At 36.3% G+C, this 27,999-nt stretch overlaps 1 protein-coding gene and 1 long non-coding RNA gene across 5 annotated transcripts; both read right to left on the bottom strand.

Moving 5' to 3' along the window:
* Positions 1-14: 14 nt before the first annotated feature.
* Positions 15-27,386, bottom strand: LOC126972750 (rho guanine nucleotide exchange factor 6). Of its 4 annotated transcripts, XM_050819767.1 has the most exons (11): positions 27,290-27,386; positions 26,765-26,977; positions 25,854-26,016; positions 25,068-25,286; positions 24,440-24,638; positions 23,677-23,898; positions 19,118-19,330; positions 16,053-16,314; positions 11,798-11,998; positions 10,965-10,988; positions 15-325 (listed from the first exon to the last, which is right to left on the bottom strand). In XM_050819767.1, the coding sequence occupies exons 2-11, from the start codon at positions 26,946-26,948 to the stop codon at positions 69-71; spliced, it is 1,944 nt and encodes a 647-aa protein (XP_050675724.1). In that variant the 5' UTR covers positions 26,949-26,977; positions 27,290-27,386; the 3' UTR covers positions 15-68. The 4 variants fall into 4 exon arrangements, with proteins under 4 accessions (XP_050675724.1, XP_050675725.1, XP_050675726.1 ...); XM_050819768.1 differs by lacking the exon at positions 10,965-10,988; XM_050819769.1 differs by lacking the exons at positions 15-325; positions 10,965-10,988 and adding an exon at positions 11,017-11,601.
* LOC126972897 (uncharacterized) lies at positions 478-6,090 on the bottom strand. The gene is made up of 2 exons (XR_007731208.1): positions 5,012-6,090; positions 478-4,666 (listed from the first exon to the last, which is right to left on the bottom strand). It is a non-coding gene; the product is annotated as an uncharacterized LOC126972897 (long non-coding RNA).
* Positions 27,387-27,999: the final 613 nt, after the last annotated feature.

The following is a 27,999-nucleotide window of genomic DNA, read 5'->3' as shown; positions in this document are numbered from 1 at the left end:
AAATAAAACCAGTATTCTTAATATATGTGTTTATTGAGCGGCACGTGCGGCCGGCGTCACACGCGAAATCAACATTTACTTTCCTTCGCGTCTCTAAATATGTTTTTCGAGTGCACGGCTGCAATGGCAAGAGATCGTTGTTGTTTTTCCTCGTTCAGTTGTATCTGCACGTTCTTAAGGTCCACTTTCAAATTTTTAACGTCGTTCTGTAATCGCATCACAATAGCCCACAGACTCGCCGAGGCGTGGCTGGCAGCGGAGTGAATGGGCAACGACGGGGATCTTGCTAAAGCTTCCAGCGATACCGGAGACTCGTCATCGCATTCTGAAAACAGAATTGCACCAGGAAATACACTGCTAGGTTCATTCTGTATAACTGGAGCGTTATTTATGTCGCATCTTTACCCACCTTGTGATACTAAGGCGGTTATTATTCGATTGTTGCTGAATATAACATTGTAACAATAAAACCACGGGTACTGAATAACATTTATTGGTAATGTTTAAACGCTGTTACCTACAATATACTTCGTTATAAAAATAAATATAAATATTATCATAACACACTGTATACTGTTAGCTACATATAGTATACGTTACATTATTAGATAGTATCGAATAAACAAATCACAACAATTCTCTAAACAATAATTATTCATTATATTAGTAACTACAATAATAATATATCAATGACTATTGACAAAACCAACATTCTGCACTTCAGCGATGATCGAACAGAATCTTGCAACTTGTACTAAAAGTATTGCATAAAAATGCTTCCAATATTAAATATGAAACACATGACACTCTTGACTAGACAACGATAATTTTCTAGAGATATTATACAAGGAATAGTTACAATAACATATTTTATTTATTTAACGATAACAGACTAACACATCGATCTAAGCTCCATCCGCTAAACAATACCGTCTGTAGTTCTAACAGACAAAACTCTGTCGCTCTCGAGCCATTTCCGCTAATTAATATGTAACATAATGGACATGCTACTGTTTCTATAAACATTAAGGTCACATCACACAAATAATATTTAGAGAGTCGTTTGAATCACATCGCGACTCGCGTCCTACATCCACGTTCACATTATAAACAATGTGCTCCAACATATGTAATGTTTCGCGACGAACGCGAGCAGGCAGGAGACGCCGTAGTGCGGGCGCGGGCCGTTCGTTTTGTTCGCTGTCGAAACCACGAACCGAACAAAGTTTACTGAAGCAACTCATGACTCATTCTCTGCGCTGCAATATGATTCACAACGGAAACCTGGATATGCACTCAAATATTTATGACGTGCATTATTTGCTGTAACAAAACACTGAAAACATATCGTACTTTATAGTACTGAAAGAGACTTAGCACAGTGAACATAATAAGACTCATATACGCATTCTGAGCATCAAATCGTTAATATTTCCATATTTATTGGAACGAAGTTCCTTACGGCAGGCTTGGAGGGGATAGGGATTTTGCTGCGCGACCGAACTGAAAATAATGTGATAGTAAAACCGTAAAAAAAAATCCGTGGAAAAAAGTGCGTGGAATAAAACCGTTAAATGAGACGTGCGGAGGCGCGACAGTCGCATACACAAGCGAGTAGTGTATATATTATTATATTAATATATGATAAAGTTTATAGCAATATTAGAACGTTTTTTTTTGCAATTTGTCTCGATTCTACATTAGCCGAAGGAACTTCGTTCCTACCTGGTGTCCCACGACACCACATCATTTTTTTATTGTTAAAATTCATGAACTAGGTGACTAAGAGAAATTTACGAATCGCATTTAATTTGGATTATCTGAATCGCGTACAATGAAATCAATACAAATCATACGATTATGACATATTTTCTACTATAACTCTGTTTCTATTAATACCGTAGGCCATGGAGGACACAGCAAGACAGTTTGTACACACCCAGAACAGTATATTGTCACGATGGTAAACTCTATTCCCGTCAGTATTGGTTGAGACCCGCCTTAAGCCACCTCTCCACTATCGGCGATGATCGTTACTTGTATCATCGTGTAAGCATCCTATATAGCTGCTGCTAGCATTCATTTAATGTCAGTACAATATTTATGTTTGGTATTCCATATTTCTGGGTAGTTCTGATAAAGTTATATGAATTTAAATGTTTCTTCATTTAACTACCAGTATAAAGAAAAGGAAAACATAACATGGCTTCGCTCAGTGTCCTCCAGTAAATTTAATTAATGACCGCCGATTGCGTGGCCCCGCGCACGCAACTACACGCGAATTCCCTATGCGAACCTGAAAAACCGACTAGTCACCGATCGCCACGATCACTATGACGATGATAGCCGATGATCGGCGACTAGGAGCGAATAAGGGCCTACGTGCACTTATTCAGCTCTTTTCAGCTTTTGTCCATAGAAAACAACAATTTTGTATAGAGACGTGTACGCGTCGATTCAGCTTTCCGCGTCCATTCTGCTTTCGCGGCAAACCAGCATAAAATGAGGATAAATGTGTTTTATTATTCGAATGCTATAGAGAGCATTCGGCGCTGTTCCGGCGCGTACAGCGCTGTTCGCCGGCGAATGCGGCGGAACAGCTCTTTACAGGGATGGTTCGCGACTCCTTGTCGACAAGTTGCGACCTGTATTGTTCCTGCATTGATTTGACGTAATCATTATGCACGCAAAGACTAAAGAGTGCAGACGTGATTTAATAGTTATTTATGCAACTGTTGTGTAATAAGGGGTATTAAAACACGAATGTGGGTTCATCATTATTTATTATTATTGATAATAGTATCACATGAGTGTTTTAATACCTAATTATCAACAGTTGCATACAAGACTTTATCTACACCCAGAATATGAATCCTCTAAAAGATTCTGAAACTGTTAGCTTACTGCTAACATTAAAACAGCCAGTCCTAGTAGTAACCATCCATTACTATATAATATATACAAATAAACTAAGTATTAATGAAAGAATTATTTATTTTAGTAGTAATTTACATTTTTTATAGTGCAATAATTAAAATTAACTTGAATATTATGTTCTTTTGCAGCGTTTAAATTGAATCGCTCATTTTTTGTAAACAAAACAATAAAAATATCGAAGAAAAATGGCGGGCATTCGAATAACCTACTTTTTTTTTTAAGGCGCGCGACGTTCTGGTAGTGTGGGGCGCGCGTAAATGAAAATGTTCTTTTTTTGAAATACATACAGATACCACGCATCGAGCAATAAGAATGTGTTAAAACTATTTGAGCATGAAGGGATTGAAAAAGAAAAATAGGAGTGTTGTTATGAAATTCAGTACAACATTACAACACTCGTTTGGATGATGTAATGGTTACTAGAACATTGGGTGTTTTAATTTAACTGTTTCAGAATCTTTAATAGAGGATTTAAAGCATGGGTGTAGATAAAGTTATTATTCTCATTCTTATGACGCCGTACGCGGCTGATAGAAGCAGAGCTGTATAAGTGTGACCAAAATCGTTCAGCGAAACGCGAATGGAGCTGAATAAGTGCGCGTAGTCCCTAAGCCCTTCACACGATCGTGCTCGCGTGTAATCTTTTTTAATCGCCGATTGTGAAAAGGCGCCATTATACTCAACTAGACCCACACTTGAACGGTACCGACCTCAACCCTCGCCTCCTGATCCGTATCTCCACGAGTGATGCAAGCCTCAATTATAACTAATTTCACTTATCCAAATCTTTCACGTCGCGAGACTGACTCAGTGCCAGAATTTGGCGAGTCAACATCTCCTGAGGATGGCTCGTGTTGAGGCAAAACGCGTGTCGAATTGTTTAAAGACAAATATTGGCGGAATGAACACTAAAGAAAACTCAAAATATTTGGATTTTTCTAATTTTACTTTTGAATTTTGTGCAGTCAATGTACTTCATCCATCCTCATATATACATATATATATTGATAAAGGTATTCCGTTTAAAGATAATATTTGGACGACCAATAAATACACGTGGAGAGAGACACAGCTGTTATTCTACATAGATTTACGATACATTTACGACGACATCGACATCAAAACGCAAGAGTTAACGCCGAGGGCCCCGACACTACATTATATTAAAGATGGTCGTAATACCGCATTGGAAAATAAAAATATTTTACTTTTATTTCTTTTTTTTGTACCGAAATAATATAGCAATGATAACCGCTCTTAGTTTTATTATAGGATACCTGTATCTAATCGAATCCTGTTCATTATGATGTCAGATAGACTATCATGACGACCTGTTAGCGATCCTACCTACTAAGCTAGAGGTCCCGGGTTCGAATCCCGGTAGGTGCAAGCATTTATATGATGAATATGTATGTTTGTTTCCGAGTCATGGATGTTTAAATGTATTTATGTATGTTTTTAGAATTTATGTATGTTTAAGTAAGTATATTGTATTAAATATATCGTTGTCTTGTAACCCATAACACAGGCTATATATGCTTAACTTGGGGCAAGATAATTTGTGTGAAAAGTGTGTCAATATTACTATCATGACTTGCGCTTTTGTGGTTTTTATTAGATCACTAGCTGACCCAGCAGACGGTGCTTTGCCATAGAAATTAATAATAAAGAATTCAGTAAATTAAATTTTTGGGGTATAATAAAAATAGATTAGGACCGATTCTGAGACCTACCAAATAAACATATAAATTAATGCATATTAAAATACATATTAATTAAATTGTAAATGTAAACTATACTTAAAAATTTATCGTACTACAATTATTGTATTCGATTGCACTCTTGGAACCCTATCGGATCAGTAGATGGAATAGAATTTTATAAAACGCGATACAACAATAGGTGTTGATCGTAGTTGGGTGAAAATTTGAAGTTGTTAGTATGTTTGTATTTTTTAAATGCAGAATCAAATGAAAACAAAAATAAAAAATAAAAATCGTCAAAAAAATAAAATAAAAATACTAAAGGGTATCATTTTGGGGTATGAAAAATAGATATTGGCCGATTCTCAGACCTACCCGATATGCACACAAAATTTATACTCGATTCAGCCGTTTCGGAGGAGTTTGGTAACAAACACCGCGACCCGAAAAATTTTATATATAAGAAAGAATATTAAATCGAAATAGAAAATTTATCCAATCGCTTCGATATTGATATTCAATGAATGTATGGTTTTTATACCTTTGTATATTGTATGAATGTGACAAATAAGGGATTTATTTACTGTGCGGATTTAGAAATTAAGATTGATATAATATTGAAATGAACATTTGGGAGCGATTGAAGAATTAAATAAAATCGGGATCCATTCCCGATTTTATTAATAATAATCTTAAACTAGGGATAGGACATGAAAGCGACCGTATTAATATGTAGCAGTGTTGTTATGGATATATAATTTCGGATCCGGATATGGATATTGGTAAAATATAATATCGGTTTCGGTTACGCTTATGGATATTAAATTATTTCGGATTATCCGATAGTTTCGGTTACGGATATTAATTTTTTAAAGATATGTAAAATGAAATACAAATATGATTATATTCGACTTTAATTGTACCTTGTAGGTACCTCTAAACTCTATATTTTAGACTCTAAAGTTACGAATAAACAGGCGCGCGGTAGTCTGCCAGCCGGGCAAAAACAAAAACTTGTCACGACGTGTCATATTTACTATAAAGTATAACCCGTACGGATTAGCTGTGCACCTCGCGCTGTGACGTCATTACGTAGCGGGAGAGGTGTCGCATTCCAGCGGAGTGCACAGTTAATTCGTACGAGTGTAGTATTTAGTTAGACTCCGCTCTATCCGAAACTTTTATTTCGGACTCGGTTACGGTTACGGATATTTTTTTATTTCGGATAGGTATCCGATAGTTTCGGTTACGGATATGGATATCCATAACAACACTGATATGTAGATAACTATAGATAGCTCTCATCGGAAATTCAAAGGCAAACCGTGTTTTATTAGGTACGTTATAAAAATGCATTAAAACTTGGTAACGCTTAGGATATTATAACCAGTATTCAAAAACAACAAAAGATATCTGGAAAGAGGATTCATAAGCAAACGCTTGTTACGAAACATACCTGAGACTAGACGGCTGAATCTATTGTTTTTTTTTTCTTGAAAATAAGGGACCAGACGAACAGGACGTTCAGCTGATGGTAATTGATACGCCTTGCCCATTACAATGCAGTGCCGCAAAAATTCTTGAAAAACCCAAAAATTCTGAGCGGCTCTACAATTACGCTCATCACCTTGAGACATAAGATGTTAAGTTTCATTTGCCCAGTAAATTCACTAGTAAGGCGCCTTTCAGATCGAAACAATATAATGTTCACATTACTGCTTCACGACAGAAATAGGTGCCGTTGTGGTACCCATAAACTAGCCGGCATCATGTGCAAAGGAGCCTCCCACTGTTGAAATGGGACGGCGACGGGCTATGTACGGCATCATGTGCAAAGGAGCCTCCCACTGTTGAAATGGGACGGCGACGGGCTATGTAATAATCATAGCAACAATAATACACAAATAAACACCATTCCACAAAGGAAAATGACGCGAGCGTATATATCAAATGCGAAGTGTAAACTCTACATTTTAGTGGTGTGTCCGGCCTATTTCTGCCAATTTTCAAAGGCGTTGCTAAATAAACAGTGACGTAAGTAATGAAACTTCGCGTATGGAAAAGCGTTACAATAGTGCCTTGTGTTATTTGTTGGCTTTATAGTTTCACTTCGTTCCAGACATTCGAAATTACTACACATTTGTTCTTAATGTTAGTTCGCCGAGACTAAATATTATGTTCTCTGATTGGGCGCGAACACTTTTGGCTCCGTATGCCGTGCGGCGTCTCGAGATGTTATCCGCTATCAATTAAATTGTTTTCTTTTATAAACATGACCATGACAGTGTTAGAATCCATTTGATCAGTCTGTGAGTCTGTTTGTATAAAGTTTGGATAACGTTCACAGGGAAATTATTAAATATTCGGATTATGTACATTCCCTTAGTTCACCTTATATCGCTTAAAACGCCTGTTCAGCGGAATATTCAACATTATGAAAAAAAAACAAATATGTAAAATATGGTAAGAATGGGCGAAAAAAAATTATGCTAAACAGACTATAGTTTTAAAAAGAAAAACAATAAAATACGCTTTAGAAATTTGAAATTTTAAGAATTCGTTTTATAGAGATACAAGTCCATTTGTGTGAAATATTTAGTTTTAAAAACAGCGTTTTTTATGGCTCGATTTAATAATATATATTTTGTGTCACGTGCTCAGTATATCGTGTTGTCACCAATGATATTCAAAAGTATAGATAGGTTACCTAGACAAAATTCGGTGTTTGTAAATGATACACTAACGCACACATGAATAATTTAACATTGTACTAACTACACTACATTACGATTACACGTCAAAGAAGGATAGTAAGTGCAATTAGCGCAAGCGAAAAAGAGATAACTCTAATTTGCTAATTGCTTCGTATTTTGAATTCGTATAAAAATACAGAATAATTCATCAGATATGATTTTTTACCGTACACCGTGATTTATGCCTAAAATACGATTCATTAATTAGTTCATGTAGTAAAACTGCATTGAAATTAGGTTAATAAAGTGTCACTGATTTAAAAAAAATATTTAGAACTCATCATAATGTAAAGCCACATTGATGAAGTCAATTATTCATAACAAAACAAAACCGAAATGTATTTACAGTAAGGGTCCCATTTTTACAATATTTGTGTATGTTTTAAGCATACAATTATTATTTTCTCTATCTTATATTATTTATGAATGTTTTTTTGTAGACGGTTTATTACAATAAGATAATGGGAGAAGAAGAAAATGATCCATTGCTTCTTCTGCAGTTAGCAAGGGATTACCGAAAGGGACAGTGTTACTGAAAAAACTCCTACGTAAGTCAAATAGCACTGTCTACGTCTGCTACCTACCCTAAAACTTAATTTTGTAGTTTGATAATTCAGCACTTGTTTATTAAAAATTATTACATTTCGTATTACATTCACTGCAACAAAGCCTTTTTTACTACCTCGATCATTCCGCAACAGACAGCATCAATATTTCGTCATTTCTGTTCGTTAAATCTATGTCCGCACTGCCACTCGAATCGCGTTCGGCTTGGATCGGCTTACGATCGGCACGCGATGTCATGGCCTCATATTTATTTTGTTAGAGACATAATGAAATCAAATAAAAAATAAAATTCATGATTGCTTAACTGTGGTATGTAATTCTATGAATTCTTTTTACTTTCGTAATTAGTGCATCGTCCCATAACACAAGACGGCATTTTAATGTTGTACCTATATCAAATTGTAAGCGATTCTGTCAACAACAAACGCGTACGTACCGTTTTCGTGTCGAGAGAGCGACTACAACCAAAGGGGCCAATTGCCTCCATTTAGGCGATTCACTTTCGGCGCGCTAGTGACATATCTACCTCTTTTAATACTATAATATCATTGGTTGGACTGGACCTCGAATAAAGATAAAAGCAACTTGACACACCATTTGAGGTTCCGTACAAGAAAATTTCGGAGTTTTAAGGATGTTTTAAGTTAGGTTTTATCTAACAATATTATCAGGAAGAAATAATACTTAAATGAATTCTGGCGAGCCATACTGCACGTCTCTGGTCCGTAGTATGACAAAACTTTATTTAATTGGGAATAGAGCGACAGCGGTACAGTGGTAACGAAATTTTATAAAACAAAAACCAAGCTGAGTTTCTTGCACCCGTTCTTCTCAGGTCGGAGGCATTAATTTCCGAACAGGTGGTAGCTTTTGACTTTCAATAAGTGATTTCATATCCTATTTTGAAGAAGAATATATGAATTTCAACAAAAATAATAAGGTATTTTCATAATTAATAATAAGGCCAAAACAGGTAAAGTACAAAACATCACACGGAAAATAAAAAAAGCGATTTTCTCTTTAATTGTTCAAAACAAAGCGAACTTCGTATCAAACTTATTGTTTTGCAGGTTCCTACTGTTACAAGCGTGCAGCTTTTAAGGCCTTAGATCGACGTGCGAGTCAAAGTGATATTAATATAAATTACTTTGCATCTAAATTCGATCTTCATTAGTATATCTGATTATTGAACCTACCGTCACTAGTAATGTAAGAATGTATTTTCTTAAATGTTAGTTTTATATAAATTAGACCAGGGGTGCTCAAACGGTCGATCGGGATCGACAGGTCGATCGCGAGTGCTTTTTGAGTCGATCTCGAGAAAAAAATCCGGTATAACAAACTAAAATCGGTAATTACGTACCATCTTATGAAAAGTATGCTCAGGGCATGCAGTGTCACGCTTCAACATCCAAAGTCACTATTTAGTTAAGCTTAGAACTTTAGAACGCGTTTGTTTTGTAAGAACCAATAAACTCGCAATTTTGAATAATAATTATGAGTTTTTTCATTGACATTTAAGAGCAGACCTACACTTACCTTGACTAAAAAAATGCATATTTTGCGCAAAACTAATATCTATGTCATCGTGACAATATCTAGACGACAATCCATCATCACACATACTTGAAGCCTCTCAGAGCAGATCGATCGTAGTCTAACAATTTTGAGGTAGATCGCCAGCAGTTCCAGCTTGAACACCCCTGAATTAGACGGTATCATGACGCTATACAATACTTTAAACAATCTATTCACCAATAAAATAAATTTATCAATTATGAAGTGAATTTAACATCGAATATAGTTTTTGGCATAACATGCGCATATATAATATAACAATAGCCATACACATTATATTATAATAATAATTAATTCTATTTTGTATTAAACAACACCATAAAAAGTTAACATTTCATCAAAACAGCTCAATTTATAAAGTATTGTACGAGATGTTATAATTATAATACTGAAAACATGCACTATACAAAACAAACCTGCTTAAAGCCTGTGGTGACGTTGATAACAGCTGTTTAATATACAGATGGCGCTGATTGTGATTGGACCGCAGTGACCTCTACTATATACCACTGGACTGGCGGCTGTCAAAGTGCTTTTGTGCCTGTTTGATATTCGCCATTTTGGCGCTGTTGGCCATGTAGCGAGAGTCTGCCGTACTAAAACTAGTGATGACAACCTCAGCAAATATCGATAGATGGTAGGAAACTATTTACAAAAAAAAATGTGTACTTACACATTTTTTTTTCATTTCAATTAAGTGATTGCGTTGATTCTTAAAGTATAATTCAAAATGCAAAAATACTTCAGAGTATTGTACGTTCGTTCGCAGCCATTTGTATTATACGTCAAAATTAGTACTCTGGACGCTCACGAGTGGCGCTTCAAATAGTCATAAAACATTTGCTATCAAACATATGGAACGGCCTGTCCAGTGGTGTTTATACAGGTCAGTGATGGACCGCGAACAGAGCGCGCCTGTGCTCACGTCACACACACACATGCACACGACGCACCCATGAGTAATCAATGTAATGAGATGTGAAGTTTTGTGGAAAGCGGAGCTGTTAGCGGGATGATGGCGCGAATGAACAAGCGGACCGGGAGTGAGCGATCATTCAATGTCAGTCGAAGTGATGGGATTTAGTGAGCTGCTTCACGAAGGAGCCGCAACACCACGTGGACGATCGAGCCGAGCGCGCCGGGCCGCCTGCGGGAGACGTCAGGCTCAGGCTAGGGTGGGACCCGCTCCTCCTCTCGTGACCGTGCCTCAACTTGTAACTCCCGTCCTCCGAGCACTCCCCCAGGTTGGGATTCGAGCGGTTCAGCTGGAATTTTCTCTCCGAAAGCAGTCGCCTCGCTTCCGGCGGCCTATACAGATAATCGGCCGCCGAAGAACTCTTGTTGCGCTTAACCTTGGTGGTGTCGGCAGCGCGGTTAGTGTAGCGGTGAGGAGAGTTAGTAGCGCGTGCGAGGTGAGGTACCTTACCGAAAGAAAAGTGGCCGCGCTCCCCTGCAGGTGCGGAATAAAGGACGCCGCATGGAACAAAATACAACGGTTGAGAGCGGGCCCGACAGACCGAGCACACGGGGCCGATCAGGCCGCTACGTGATACTTTTAGTGTTATGTTAAATTAAAGCTTCCATACAAACGAGATTCAAAGTAGGCCCAATAAATATTGATATAAATAACCATTTAAGTAGAAATAAACTAATCAATAAGTAATACTGTACTCCACAATAATAATGTGACTAGCTACTTTGTACTACAGATAATTAAATATATATAAATTGAAAATAAACTTAATATTTGGCTCACCGCTCCTGTGTAAAAATCTACAAAGATAATCCTATAAAATATAAATAAATGACGGTAGTTTGGTATAGACAGATTGAGGTATGAAGCAAGTTCCATGCAATCGCATTAGTCTACATTCATAACAATAAATTTTGAGTATTAAAATGTGTTGTTATTTTACAAATATCTTACAACTAGCAAGCAATTTGGTTAATACTTGGTCACATGTGATTGACAATTCATTCTAATAACCAACTGATTATACGATTCCTTGATTTGGCTTGTCTCCTCCTTGCCGACTCGAATAACTCCAGAGGTATATTGGGTACTGCGTAATAATTAAAAGCTGTGTTAGTTCTAACTTTCAATTAAAATAAAATTTGTTAATTGGCATTCCACGCTTGGGTTCATCTAATATTATATTGTATTCAAGTTAATAATTTATAATATTCCATTGACAGTATCATACGTTGTTTGAAAAATAGGTGTGCTAAATAGAATTTGGGGAATAATGTAAGTCTTACCGGAACTGACGGCGTTTCTGCAGCGGGCCGAAGTGCAATAGGCTTCGATAACTTTGAGGATGAGGGCGTCCTCCTCGTATGAGTTGGACTTCCTCTGGTGGGGGGCGTACGGGTGAGTGGGGCCGATGTTCTCGTCCGAACCCACACAGAACGAGTGCGGCCGCAAAGGGGGGGCGGGCCGCAAGCAAGTCACGTTCCACCCTGTTAAAGTTAAACTATTTTAATACGTCGCTGTAATAGGGTACCAGTAGTGTTTACCAGGGGGAGGCTCCTGTTTCTGCCGTGAAGCAGTAATGTGTAAGCATTACTGTGTTACGGTCTGAAGGGCGCTGTAAGCTAGTGAAATTACTGGGCAAATGAAACTTGACAACTTATGTCTCAAGGTGACGAGCGCAGTTGTAGTGCCGCTCATTTTTGGGTCTTTCAAGAATCCTGAGCGGCACTGCATTGTAATGGGCAGTGCGTATCAATTAACAACAGCTGAACGTCCTGCTCGTCTCTTCCCTTATTTTCATAAAAAAGGGGCGGTAGTACGTCAGTTTGAAAAATATTTCAATCCAAGCCTACCATAATAACATTCAATTTTCGCGCGTGAATCGACGTGAACGCTGAGCGCCATGGTGTTTTATGGTCAGCCAGTCGGTCACGCAAACAAATACACTGATATGATATGACTAATAATAAATTTTATTGTGTTGGTAAATCGGTTATAGCGTCTGGCATCTATTGTTATGATAACTTCGTGAAAGCTGAGATAGACAAATTGTCGAAGTACCTAGACCTAGCACACGAGGTTACTGACATGACATGTTGATTCAACGATAATTTTCCCAATGGTCGTTACCGTAAACGGTCTTATAGCAAAGAGCCTCGACCATCATCTCAAGAGGCTCTCACTTAATAACTGGATAAAGGGTCAGTTACAGAAAGCAGCTGTTTTGGGAACGGCACGCATAGTGCGGAAGTTCCTCAGTCTGTCGCTCTCACCACCGGCGGAATTGTAGCGAACCTACGCCGGCGGGACTCTAATTTTTATATTTACACTCATAATAGTTTTCTTTTATAAATATAGGAAGTAAGATGAAATCCCAATAAAATGTTTTAGCAGCTCCATTGCACTGGATGCCGGCTAGATTATGGGTACCACAACGGCGCCTATTACTGCCGTGAAGCAGTAAATATGTCAGCATTATTGTGTTTCGGTCTGAAGGGCGCTGTAGCTAGTGGGCAAATTTACTGGGCAAATGAGACTTAGCCGCTCAGAATTTTTGGGCTTTTCAAGAATCCTGAACGGCACTGAATTACCATCAGCTGAACGTCCTGCCCGTCTCGTCCCGTGTTTTCATAAAGAAAAAGGAATAATAATAATAAAAGAACAACAGCAACCGAGACCAATACAAGTGACATGACGTCATTGGAGTTATCTGTTCCCTCACTCTGGATTATCTTACGAATATTTGTTTCGTTTGTCTCGCGGTTTACCGAGCCGTGTTCCGGTGCGTATTTGTAGAAGGTACTTATCGCATGGCCCTGAAAAAACCGAGTACGAAAGCCCACTCCACAGTTTTGCAGAAGGTCATCAGCGATGGTGGAGATCGGTGGCAGGGATTAAGCTCAAATAGTTGTTCGGAACAATCCGCGTTATAAATGCACCAGAAGATTTTTCAGAAAAATAACAATGTCGGTGAAGGTACCCATAAAGTAGAAGAAATGATAAATTAGCACCCACCATTACTGTTCGCACTACTTTTGCTGAACGACAGTTTAGCTGCCAATCAGTGTACTTATATAATAAAATAAATCGTCTCCTAAATATATATCCTATGATATTACATCTATGTAGAAAAGCTTTAAATTATTGGCTAAATTGTCTTGCTTATGATGAAGTGGGAAATCTTCTGATCAGACTGACATGACAAACACACACACAGTTTTCAGACTTGTTTTCATTATTGTAAAATTTGGTTTTTAATCATTTCTGTTTATTTCTATAATGTTTAATAAATAAAATGTATGTGATAAGCAAGTTGCATGATATTCCCAATACAAGTGTCTTAAGACAACTTATTGGGAAGTCTCAACCACTAAAAATGTATATGTAATCTTTGAAATAAACGAAATTTAATATTTACTAGCTGACCCAGCAAACGTTGTATTGCCGATATTAAAATCGCGATACAAAAGTAACTGTTGATCGTAGATGGGTGAAAATTTGAAGTTTTATGTATTTTTTAATGCTGACTCATAATCAAACAAATTTAAAAAAAAATGTCAAAAAAAATTTCGTGTGGACATTTAGGGGTATGAAAAATAGATGTTGGCTGATTCTCAGACCTACTCAATATGCTCACAAAATTTCATGAGAATCGGTCAAGCCGTTTTGGAGGAGTTCAAAGTTTAACACCATGACACGAGAATTTTATATATTAGATTATTATTATTATAAAGTATCCTAACGTATTTCTATAACAAACATTTCATGTACAGTGACGTAACTATGAAACAAAAAATACCGTTGGAAGTACCACCACCGTGATAACACGCAACTTAATCACGTCCTGCGAATAGCTCTCTAGCGAAACATTCAAATCAAAAGCTGCCGATGATTCACGATTTACGAAATTCTCAGTCGATTCAATCATTGTTATATTATTTTCGTGAAAGCGATCGGACGACTGACCAAACATATGGCGGGCGCCTCGAAATGTCGTCTCACTCACTATTAATAGAACCAAATGTTTGAAATTGTCGAGTTATCACAATAACCATTATTTCTGGCATTCGTCATACGTTTATCTATATTCATTTTGGTTTCAATTTGTTTAGAAATCACACAATGTAGTTAATATTTTAACATTTAACAGAAGATGGGGACCTTATCTGAATGTATGATCTACTTAATATTAACGAAAGAGAAAAGCTCTTCCCTTGAATATTGTTATCAAATTTAAACCGTAAAATGTTAAATTATAAACGCTTCTTGCCAGAACTTGGACTTTCGTAAGCGCTCTGAAAGTAATATTATCTTCATATATGAAAATTTATTGAATTAGGCGTTACTTTGCGGAAATCCATAATTATACAAATGATTTAAGTTTTCTTTAGTGTTAATTTCGCCAATATTTGTTTTTAAAACAAATCGACACGTGTCTCGCCTCTACACGAGGCATCCTCAGGACGTGTTGTCTCGCCAAAATCTGGCACGAGACCTCCAAGTCTAGATTTCCAAGTCGAGACACCACACGTGTCGAATTGTTTTAAAAACAAATATTGGCGGAATTTACAAGAAGAACACACAATTTTAAAGAAAACTTAAATCTTCATATATATAAATCCAGTTTCCTGATGTTTGTTTCCAGTGAACTCCCTAAACTAGTGAAAGGGTTTTAATGGGTATTACTTCATGGAGTGCAGTTTAGTTCAACTTGAGAGACAGAATAGTTTTTATTTCCAATATTTGTTCTGTATGGACATATTTTCTGTGAGAGAATTTATTGACGCACGGTTTGACAGTTCGGCTGTGAAACAATTTCATTACGACAACAGGGAGGATGACAGCATATATTTTTACAAAATAATTCTTGATGTTATGAAATATTATTGACAAATTCATAATTCACTATTTTATTTATTAAGTACATAACAACGTCTGTCGGGACAGGTAGTATCTTATATAAACGTAATGAACATTTCGAGTATTGACTCTGTGAACGTCTCGATCTCTCAGCGTTGCGGAGTGACGTCCGTTATTGACGTTCACTTATTGAACGTCAAAATCTACCTGTGTAAATATAAATGTGCGTCTTGAGTGCTATTTCGGAGATTATGAACACAGAAATCCAGCTGGACAGGGTCCTAGTTGTATTGTATCGGTGGCTAATTAAGTTTGTTCAGACTACTCGCCACTAGCTTCACAAACCTCCAGCTACATATTACATACTTCGCTGATGGTATTCTAAGTCACGATATGCCACCAACGAATTTTTCCGTATTTTGGCCACATAATGCGAAGGGGTAATGAGAGCCTGGAGAAATTCATCGTAGTTGGGAACACAAATGGCAAGCGAGCCCGAGGCCGATCTCCTACTAAATGGACCGACCAAATAAAAGACTCCAGGTCCCCGAGAGAAGCCGATGGAAACAAATAGTTCACTCCAAGTGTGGACCACTTGTTCCTCAATCATGAGGGAACGTCTAGAGAGAGAAATTCTGAGTCAGTTTATAAGCATTATAATACAGAATGTGTCATATATACCTTTGTTGCTATAACTAGAAGACGCGGAGTCGATAAAGTCGATCGAAGAGAACTTCTTTCCAATCGGAGTTTTGTCAGTATGACCTGGGGAGTGGTCGAGCGAATCACACGAGTTGAGCAGCCAGCGAGCCGCCGGATGCTGTTGGCTCTTGTGTGAGTGTTGCGTGTGCTGCGAGTAGCTGTGGTGATTGTTAAATGAATGTGATCTTTTGTGGTTGGTGAGACCGGACGATAGATCGTTACTACTGTCGGTCGTGGCCATCTGAAAATAGAAGACCGCGTAAATTATTGTTCTAAAACTTTAAAACTGATGGTTTATTACAATTAAACTCAAATAAAACTGAAAACCAAATTTTTTATAAACGATGCGAGCGATCATTTATGCTTTGTAGAACTCCCAGGTTTATAAGCGATACTTATATGTTTATAAACTATACTCTCACGGTTGGCTCAGTTGGAAAGAGCACTCGCGCAGAACGCGAGGGGTCGCGGGTTCGAGTCCCGCATCGTTCATAAAATAATATTTTAGTTTGAGTTCAGTTTTATTTGTGTAATTAATCCCAGAAGTGATTATCACTTTACAAACACAACAAATTGTTTCAAATACAGTTCTGTTTTAACTAGCTATACAATAACTACTGCTCGGTTCATATCACACACTGCACACACCTGCACGTTATTTTTCATGTCGGTCCGATTATTCGGTCAATCGACATCAAGAATGGAAAATAAACATGTTTGAAGCCTAGTCAATCATGCATAGCTCGTAACCGTACAAGTTAGTATATTATATGACTTATTTCCAGTTAGTAAAATGAATATAATAATAAACACAGGCAAGGATGATTGAGTAAAGCTGGGCGCGGGAAAGTTGTAATGATATTAAACTAGTGGTTATATATTATCTTCAAACGATGGTAACAATGGTACACAAACAGAACATCACTTTACAAACAAATGATCCTTGCCTGAGTCGGTGACCACGGTAATTGGTAGTTTGGCTTTCATCCACCAGTGGGCATATAGATCTGAACGGTAAACCATAAATCCTGTATCAGCCTCGGATTTATTCTTTCCCTTCAAAAGATCTTCGCTACGAGACCTTGAATTTTGACTTTTGAAAGCATTATTGTTTTGCTTGTTGAGTTGAGTGTCACAGTTTCTGGAAAGATCTTTCCGAGAGAGCCTATTTCCTGTATTCTCTGGGTTCTCCCGATATATACGCATGTGATAGTGTAAGCTGGGCTTGCTGCGTTCGGTTATGTTCAGTGTACTCCACTGACATGGCACGGGATGTCTCACGTTCTTGGGTAACTCCAGATGCGTGCTCGGCTTCCGGTATATACGAGGGGGCACTTCCGGTTTCAATTTCAATTCCGGCACATATCGTTCTATATTGTATCTAACTGAAGTCCGTTTAATTTTTGGCGATGACACTGGCGGGCTGGCCACGAAAGTGGGTCTGACGTCCGTATTAGATAAATCTTTGACGTCGAGGCTAACTTCAGAGGTAACGCTAGTGACGCATGAGGTCCTAGCAGTTGAACCAAAAGGTGAGGTGCATCGACATTGCTCTTCAAATGTAGCGGCCACAATATCAGAGAGTGTCTGTTTGCGATTGATGAGTGCGTGATTAATCAGATTGTGAAGAGAGCCAGTCATGTCAATATTGTCATGACTATCAGCGTCGTTTACATTGTTTCCAGCTGTTACATATTCAGATACATTTAATTCTGGAGACGCTAAATTGCAGCTTCCCGCAACTCCAGAGTCTGACGATCGAGGACTCGGGCAGAGAGACCTGTTACAACATTCACATTTCTTCCTATCTCTTTGGTTATCCGACTGCGAACTCATTCTCTCAATGTGAGCGTTAATTATCTTTTTGTCTGCTTCGACCATTGATTTAGATATTGATCTGCGAAGCTTTTTGTCAGAATTCAAAGAATGCTTCCTAAAGGGAATATCGTCATTAAGGCTCACGTTTATTACTTTTAAATCATCCTCAACATTTCTAAACATTGGCGGGGGATCAAGTATAATGGGTTCATCCGGATAGTCTTTGTCATACTTTGGTGAGGGTGGATCGAGCACTTTCAATAAATCTGACATGACAGCATCTTCGTTATCTATTTCTATTCTACAATAACTTTCGTCGGTAGATTTCCATTGTTTGGGTTTGCCATCAGTTTTCAAGTGTTTACAGTTTGGAAAACTACGCCTCGTCAATTGAAAGTCATTATCTTCATTGCCCGAATTGCCTATTTGTGTGTTTTGGTCAATATTAACTAAATCCTCGCAAGCCATAAAATTTCTTCCTTCAAAACCAAAGTTTTCACTACTCCCGGAATGTTGAACATTTAAATTATTATTTCGACTCGATTTTTGTAAACTATTATAAAAGGGACTGATATCATCGAATAATTTTTTGGTGCAGTCTGCATTTACATTTTGTTGGGATAAATCTAAGTGCAAATCATTGGACGTGTCAAAGTATCTCACGTAGCCGAAACTATTTTCCCAACTGCTACAAGATGATGATATAGTCTGTGCGCCAAAACTATCGATTGCATTTTGTCGCAACACTCTCGAAGAACTGTTTGGTTCAGTGTCACATGCAGAATGTGTATCGCAGCCATCGGTCGTATCAGATTCGCGCTCACTTTCCTCTGAATCAGAACAATCGCTATCAACATCCACTGTCCCATCATTTCCAATTTTTAGCTTTATATGATTCCTGTGCCTCCTCTTTACAGGCAGCCCGGACAATTCAAGAGCTTTAACCCAAGTCCGTTCGTGTAAAAGTTTACGCAACATTTGTCTTGTTATTACTTTCTTTCTTACTAATCTCGCAAAATATTTCGTGAGCGAATAATATGGTGATGCAGCCGGGTAGGTAGGGGGCGGCAATGTTACGTGATATAAACTTCGACGGCTAGAATTGATGCTCGATAAGGCTCCTTCTGAAGGAGACCGGGCGAGCTAGATGAAACAAAATTATAAGAATAGTACGCTAATTTAAATAAAAATAATATAAAAATACATTCAAATCAATGTTAACTTACATGAGGTAAAGATTGGGGTTGGGATGGCTCATGTGCAGGACTGCTATTGTTTGAATGCTTCTGCAATAGGCTGACCCAATTATCAGCTTCAGCTCTAGTTTGACATACAGCCACGATCGTATCTATCATTGGTCCACTAATTTCAAATGCATTTTTCCTTTTATCAGTATCATCAAGCTTACACACTGTAATACCAGTTAATGGAAGACAGCCCTAGAACAAAAATATGTAGATAATTAAGATTCATAATTCAGCCGTCCGCAAATACCCACATAATATTCGAATCCCAAGTACAAAAATACAAGGACTATAGAGATAGCAGCGTTTAAAAATTCTGATGGCTAAGAATATTGTATGTAACTGCAAACAATATGTCTGCAATGCGACTCATTGATCATCTTTTGTTGTGCTTACAGTAACAAGGAGTTCTTATCCGCACATAAGAACTCATTGGTATAAGGTTGGCCGTAAACCTAAATAATAAGATTTTATTTAAATTCGAAAATTGACGCGAATAAGAAAACAATCGAGATAAACAATCGAATAGAATAGATTTGGTCATGAAGTGAAAGTATGAGCAACCATCCCGCGTGTGAGGGAGGACTTAAGCGTCACAGTACTGAAGCGAGTGACGACGACGAAAATATCACTCTTTAATAATATTATCAAGTAATAAAGAAATATCATTTATTTTCAAAAACGAGTTATAAGAACTAACAACCCCAAATGGACCGCATGAAAGGCAAAACAACAGATCTAGAACATATTTATTTAAAAAAACATGCTATTGATTCCAACTTTTACTTAAGAATAAAAGTGAAGAACTTCGTCGGCCGCTGAACAACAGCAAACTATGATAGGTCAATAAGTTTAATAATACTAGGAGGTAGGGAAAATCAACGTGAACACTTATATTATACCAGGCTATTGAATGAACTGCAACACTTTAATATGAACACCCTATCAGCGTATTACACACACCATCATAAAGGCACCTTTTAAGTAGAATTAGCGCTCATTTTACGAAATATCAAATGCTGCATTCATTATAAGATGATACAAATTTAACCTGAAATTTAACAATAGTACTCAGGCGCGTGCATTGGTTAGAATTTCTAGCAAGGTAGGCAATTTAGATCAAACTAGTCGTAGTCGAGCTTTATTCCGACAGTACGACATAAGTTGCATGAAACGCTGCTTGCTTCGTATATGCAATCTGTAGACCGCCTACAGGTAGTAAATTAAGTTTAACACTAGTGCTATATTTATTTAGTTTTATAACGAGGTAGGCATTGCCTCATTGCCTATACGATATGCACGCCCCTGAGTACTAAAACTATATATACCTACGTACACCTGCTGCCGGATCTCGAATTTACTGTGTGAATTTACACAATAATTGAACCAAGATTCATAAAAATGCCGTTGACCTTTTGTTAATGCGTCTAAAACGAAGTATGTGCAATTTTGTGTAAAATAATGTAAAATCTAAATATTAATTATGATGGAATAAATATAAAAAAGTTGAAAGTACTATATTTCTCGGGTGGCATTGATATGGTATGCTCTAGAATTTGTAGATTCGTGTATGTCCTTGGAAGACAAAGGGGAATGGCTTCTAATAAGCTATCTTTAATTGCATACCTACCATGGATATGTCGCGTCAGTACTCAGATACGGTGTTCTCACCTGGAGAAATTGCACAGGAGTACATCGAGCATTTGTTGCTCAAAAGTAATTTACATATACGTTCTATATATGGAGTTGGTCCGACATTTTCATGTAAAGACTTATTTAAAAAGTTAAATATTTTAACATTGCCTAATATATTTGATGCGTGTAAATTTGTAAAACAAAATAATAATTTACTTAAAAGTGCCATTGAATTGAATCCTTGTAGCACCCGATTACCGGATAGAATGGTTTATTGCCACTGTCCCAGAACAACATTACACTTAAATAGTAGTCACGCAATGTGATATAAAATTAATCAATCATATACCGCTATAAATAAAGATATTCTGGACTCCTATTTAAATGCTTAATGGACAAAAAAAATGTAGTGTTAAGGAACTTTTTAAATTTTCAACATGCAACTTCTTGCATGCTAATTTAAATTAGCCGAATAAAAAGAAGAAAGAAGACACTACAATAAATTTAGGATCTATAATGTATATTCGACGCAAAAAATAAATATGAAACATATTAAATTTATTGCTAATAAAGTAGTTTTCGATGTAATTTCACTTCTCTTTCTTATTTACAGTAGTATTTTAATAACTACGTAGTACATACCATAACGAACAGATAAAAAGTTGTATCCGGCGTTATAGATTATATATGTAAAATAGACAAAAAAAGACAAAGTAAGCAATTATCGACCATTCCTTTTGCTGATCCACAGACAAGAAAGTGGAAATATACAAACTTAACGCAATTCATTCTATCTATGCTAACCACAACAAAATGTGTAAAAATAAAACGATTGTCACCTCAATAATAGGAAGCACATACTGGCGCTATTTATAGATTTATGAAAAGCTTTTAATACACCGGATCTTGGATGTTTCATAAATAAATTATTACCCTCCTTACTTCCATGATCTGGAAATTACTTGAACACAGATAATGTTGCGAGATAGTAGTCGACGTATCTAGAGACTCAGGGATTGGTGCTTAGTGAACTTCACTTTTTTTATGAAAATAAGGGACGAGACGAGCAGGACTTTCAGTTGATGGTAATTGCAACGCCCTGCGAATTAAAATGCAGTGCCGCTCAGGATTTTCGAAAAACACATTTATTCTGAGCGGCAATACAATAATTGCTCTCGTCACATATTGTGACATTAGATGTTATCTCTCATTTGCCCAGTAATTTCACTAGCTACGGCGCCCTTTAGACCGAAACATAATAATGTTTATACATTAATTCTTCACGGCAGAAAAAGGCGTCGTTGTGGTACCCATAATCTAGCCGGCATCCTGTGCAAAGGAAGACTCCTGGAAAAATGCATAACTTAACGACATAAGCAGCATTTTGCAAATCATACAAACAAGTAGAAGACACGCGTTTATTAATAATAGCTTAACGATGATGACATCCTCTACCAATCGTTCAACTTCGGCTTACGGCCGTTTTCAATAAACTATCAACCCTTAGTTTGACTTACGGATACATTGCTGTCACCGTATAATGACAAGATCTTATATATCCATAGATATGTCCAATGCTATTTGTCAATAGGTTATTGAAATGTAAGTAAGCGTTAAAGGATAGATTTTTCTACCTCTAGTAAGTTAAACTAAGGATAGATAGGTTATTAAAAACGGCCGTTAGTTAATAAATGGAACTATGACAATGGTCCGGAACAGTAACAAATTAATGTACTCATAATAAGATGTACATTTTTAAATAATGTCTATTACAACAATATGAATACTTATTACTCCACACAAGGTGATGGTAAATACATTTTCTTACAAACTCGCACGTAATGCGAGAGGTCGTGGGTTCGAGTTCCCCATCATTCATAAAATTTTATTTGTGTATTAATCCTAGAAGTGGGGGTTATCACTTTAAAAACACAAAAAATTGTTTAGATTTGCAAGAGCGACATCTCAAGTCAATTTCCTAATATGCAAATACTGGGGTTGAGCAGGTTATCAACAGCAAAGTAGATCCTGTAGATGAAGCCACAACCTTAAGAGTTGAACAAAGCATACAAGACTTTATGAACGACACTCGAACGGTTAGCTCAGTTGGAAGAGCACTCGCACAGAACGCGAGAGGTCGTGGGTTCGAGTCCCGCATCGTACATAAAAAAAATTTTTCAAAATTTTTTGTGAATAAATGCATTAAAGATATGATAAAACACAGTCTTCATCTTTTCAAAATATGTAATATTCTAAGTTGTAAAAACAGCTGAAATTAAATAACTTACTTGATTATGCCTGTAACTTTAGCTTTACTGTGAAACTCAGTCATAGCTCACCAAATCAAAGGGTGTTTTTTTAAAATGCCATGCTCCTGTTATTCCTATTGTGTTCTAAGAGAGTTGTTTTTAGTAGTGGGAGGCTCCCTCGCACAGGATGTCGGGTAGATTATGGGTACCACAACGACGTCTTTATGTGTAAACATTACTGTGTTTCGGTCTAATGGGCGCCATAGCTAGTGAAATTATAGTGCCACTCAGATTTTTTGGGATTATTATAGTGCCACTCAGATTTTTTGGGATTATTATAGTGCCACTCAGATTTTTTGGGATTTTCAAGAATCCTGAGCGGCACTGCATTGTAATAGGTAGGGCGTATCAATAACAATCAGCTGAACGTCCTGCTCGTCTCGTCCCTTATTGTCATAAAAAAAAAGAGAACTTAGGTGGAGGTGATCAGTTAATATCATGTGACCCATACACTCTTCCATAAAAAAACTCATACCACTTTTTAATTTATGCATAGATTCTGTATATAAAAAAATCTCCATGTGTTTAATAAACACCATTATAATAACAGATGCTGCTTAAAACTTTTAATTACTTTGTTAAATCAAATTAATTTACCTCATATACAAAAGCAGATACCCTTTTGCTAACTGACAGCAAAAGTAACGCAGAGGGAAACAGAACGAGATATCGGTCTTGATGTGACGGCCCCACTGCAACACTCCCCATGTGTAAAACATCTCCTAGGGTTGCTAATTCACCACCTGGCCAACCCCGAACTTCACCAGTTACTACTTGAAGTTCTAACTCCTTTTGCCTCCTTAGAGCGGCACATCCACTCTACAAGAAAAATATTATATGACTATCTAAACAATTTGTAATTTTTTTTAAGAGTGATGAGTAGTTTTGAAATGAAATCATAATTCTGCTTCTATTACACAAATAATAAATACACACACTTTAACATAGAAAAATATTTAAAATCATAGTAATATTACACAAGTTATATTTAAAAACAAAATTTATGAACGATCCGGGACTCGAACCCGCGACCTCTCACATTCTGTGCCACAAGCTGTGAGTTGAACAAAGACATATTATCAAGATTTATGAACTTTACGTCACTCAAACGGTTGGCTCAGTGGGAGAGCTCTCGCATGGAACGCGGCATGTGTTCATCCCGCATCATTCATAAATTTTGTTTTTAAATTTAACTTGAGTAATATGAATATGATTTTAAATATTTTTCTATGTTAATTATTATTTATGTAGAAAGAAGCAGGATTATGATTTCATGCAGCACTATGCAAAAAATCTTAATAAAAAAAATGCACAATATTTTTGGTCTGAGACTTATTTATATATAAAGAATGGGACTTACTGCAATGTCCTTATATACAACAGAGGCACGATGGGTGTCACCTCTGTCGGGATGTGCTTCATGTACGTGTCTTGCCAACTCTTGCAACATAGCAGGATACTTTCCCAAACGACGAAACGGCTTTGAGAGACCAGCAGTCAGAACTAAGACTCCAGGGCATACAGCACCAGCATTTTCCATCCATGTGTTCAAGTCTTCTCTGCAATAATTAGAAATATATAGTTTAGCACTAATTTTAATCTTACTGTTTCATCCCATCATTTTAAGTAAAATCAATTATTAAATAGTTTATATATAAGTATAAAGTTAAATCAAAAATGACTCAATCTGAATGTAGAGTCCATTTCATGAAAGAAGTCTCGCAGACCCTGCATTGCAAACACATTATTGTGAAGAAAACTTGCTAGCCTAGTGATTATATTACACTCCGTGGTCTCTTCAGGTTTTGACTCCCAAGTTCAGTGATAATTTTAACATTTATTTTACTTGATTTGACAAACTGTTCCACATAATAAAATAATACTTAATTAGTTCCATTTAATGCCACGGGACTTTCTTCATGAGATTGACTTTAAGCAGGATAATATATCAATATTTAAAAAAAAAAACAATAGTGTAGATGTCTTACTTGTATTTGTCAAGGATACACACAGCCTTTGGATGACTTGCACAATATGTTTGATGAACAGACTTAATCTTTGCTGCCCATTGCAGAAATAAACCTCCTACCCTTTGATCAGCCCCACTTTTAATGGCACATTCTTCCAGCAGAGACAGGAAATGTTCATGAACTCCTAATACTTCATTTATGTTACCAGTTAATTGTTTGAATTCATCCCTTGTTAGCCTTTGAAATAACAATAGAAAAAGTTATTTTAAGAGGAGCAATATTATGAAACATAGCATGTGAGGTTCTTGCAAGCAGACTAAGAAAATGTACTCAAAACTCGACTTGGGTCGAGTTAGTAAGTCTTTTATTGGGCGATGTATATGCTTCTACAATATGATCCCAAAAAATGTACAAAACCAAATGTGTTACGAAATTTAAAAGAATTGTTAAAAACATTTGTGTGGGAAAGGTTATTATAGCATAAACGATTTTCTTAATGACACCACGGACTGGGAATGAAGCGACATGACACCCTTAGGCTCTTTAATTATAAATGTTTATTGCACGATATTACATTGTAATCCATATTTTATATTAAAAAAAAAAAGACCTCTGAGTTTCTTGCGCCCATTCTTCTCAGGTCTGAGGCAGTCTCTTTTGAATGGGTGGTAGATTTTGATGTTCAATAAGTGATTTTAAATCCTATTTTGAATAAAAATATTTGAATTTGAATTTGAAAAGCTGTTGTTCCACAAATAGAATGAGATGTTATCGTTTAAGTAACAAATATTCAAACATACATACATGTCACTGTTTTCTAGAGGTTGCAAGAAGTTACTAACGAGTCCCTGCATTTCAGCCACATGAGCCTTTTCAGAATCAATAATATCTTTAAGCACCACATTTCTAAATGCCTGGATCTCGGAGGCAGCTCTTATGGGGGATGTCGTCAGTGAACCAGCTGGATCTGATAACAATAATAGCACAGGTAACATAAAATATTTATATAACATTTTATGGGAGCACTTTGATATTCTCAACATATAGTCCGGTCAATTTAGACATGCGAAGGTGCATAAAATCCCAACAAGCTGCAAATTAGTAAAATTGTTCAAAACATAATCATAAACAATATTTAAAAGTTCCCCATCATTCCCGTGTATGGAAAAAAAATATTCAAGGTGAAAGGTGAAGAATATGAGTTTTTCACAATTTTCAGCAAAACGCAATCACAGACAAAAATTATCTATAAAAATGTCACAATACTTTTTTCCTATGAGCCACCGTTTCTAAGATATAACAATTCAAAAATTTATAAAAGTTGTTATTGTCTTAATATGCACACATTTCCTCATCACCTATGAGGTAGTGTATGAAGTCGTTATAACTTTTTGAATCGCTATATCTCAGAAACGGTGGCTCGTAGGAAAAAAAATACTAGTACATTTTTTATAGATAATTTTATAAATTTTAAAAATATATAACGAAAAACTCATTTTCGTGATCTTTGACGAAGTAACCATGCATTTTGTAAGTTAATACAAATACAACCTATTTTATATTTCTAAATTCAACAATATAAGATTCAAATATGTTTGTTGTAAATTTAATTTTTTAAATTAAATCACATACTAGTCACAATAAGTCCATTTGAAAGAGAAATACTTCAAATATGAGGATTTTTTTTAAATTTAAATTTGTAATATAGAACTTACCCTTGTGTTCAGTTACATAGTTACTGGGAAACCATCCTGTGGTTTCACCCAAAGTACCCTCCCACCAACCACCTTCCTCTTTTTGAGTAACAGTGATAATGTCACCTTTTTTGAAACAAAGCTCATCATTATTTTTACCCTTAAATGAATATATTGCCTTCACTAAGTAGTTATCATTAGACATTTTGCTCAATATATATTTTGTACATTGTTCTGGAAAGAAATAACATACTTATTACTCATTCGAGCAAGTAGATAGCGAAATTCACGAATTACAAATGTTAATCAAGTTCTTTCTCGATCGAACATTATTTGCAGTTTGCACTGAAAATATCAAAAAGGGAAAAGATCCTTTCCGAGGCAATCTGACAAATTTTGTCTAATACATTAATAGCATAAATATTTTTTAACGTCAACAGTAGTGAATGATTACTATGATCCGCATATTTTGCTCTAAAGAACCATTAGACGCACAAAAATTTTGTATTCATCTAACAAAATTAATTAAAATAAATTTTTACGTACATACAATATTTAAATTAGATTCACTTCACTCACGGTCTTTCTTAAATCTTATTCTAAAAATAAATATCACAGACTTGAGCCTGAGAGACGAGATTTGTCACAGAACAATAATACATTTTTTATTTATTTATTGGCACGGGATGCAAGTCTATAGGCTATAATACATATACATACAATAATACATTATTATTTTACTCTTTGAGTAACTGTCTGTTTATTATACTTTAAATATTAAGTGTAAATCATAGATAGAAGATGAACAACTGATAATTAATGTTAAAAGGACGACAGTAAATGATTGTTTATCTTCTAACTTCGGTGTAAATACAATACAGCCACCGTCAAAGGTATGTTTTTTTCAAGACTTCTTTGATAAGGCCGAAGCCAAATCATTCTTCATTCATGTACTAAGTATCCAGTCTCAAGTGCAGTATAATCCTTTTTGGATTCAAAGTTCCAATTTGATTTACGTAATCAATGACGTTCTATATATATAGACAATGCAGCTCATAAAAAATCAAAGCCGAAATATGGCACATGCCACAAATGACACCATAATAACCTTCGACTGCTATGTCTATACATTTCTGCATTTACTCCAGTCTTTTAAAATATTATTGGTCAATAGGCAGCAATGTAAACACTATTTCAGTTTCAGCTGCGTATCTTGAATTTAGAACCCGATTTGGGCAGTGACATCAGCGGAGTAG

The sequence above is a fragment of the Leptidea sinapis genome, chromosome 27, assembly GCF_905404315.1.
Source record: "Leptidea sinapis chromosome 27, ilLepSina1.1, whole genome shotgun sequence".
Taxonomy (NCBI): Eukaryota; Metazoa; Arthropoda; class Insecta; order Lepidoptera; family Pieridae; genus Leptidea; species Leptidea sinapis.
This window is presented reverse-complemented; position numbering and strand designations above follow the sequence as displayed.

What these genes read in the sequence shown, in the direction of transcription:
- LOC126972750 (XM_050819766.1), bottom strand. Translation starts at nt 26,948, where the DNA reads ATGTCTAATGATAACTACTTAGTGAAGGCAATATATTCATTTAAGGGT. An exon ending in CTATGTAACTGAACACAAGG is followed by an intron (nt 26,017 to 26,764) that starts GTAAGTTCTATA and finishes TATTGTTATCAG; the next exon opens with ATCCAGCTGGTTCACTGACG. An exon ending in TATCTGCTTTTGTATATGAG is followed by an intron (nt 19,331 to 23,676) that starts GTAAATTAATTT and finishes TTTTTGTTCTAG; the next exon opens with GGCTGTCTTCCATTAACTGG.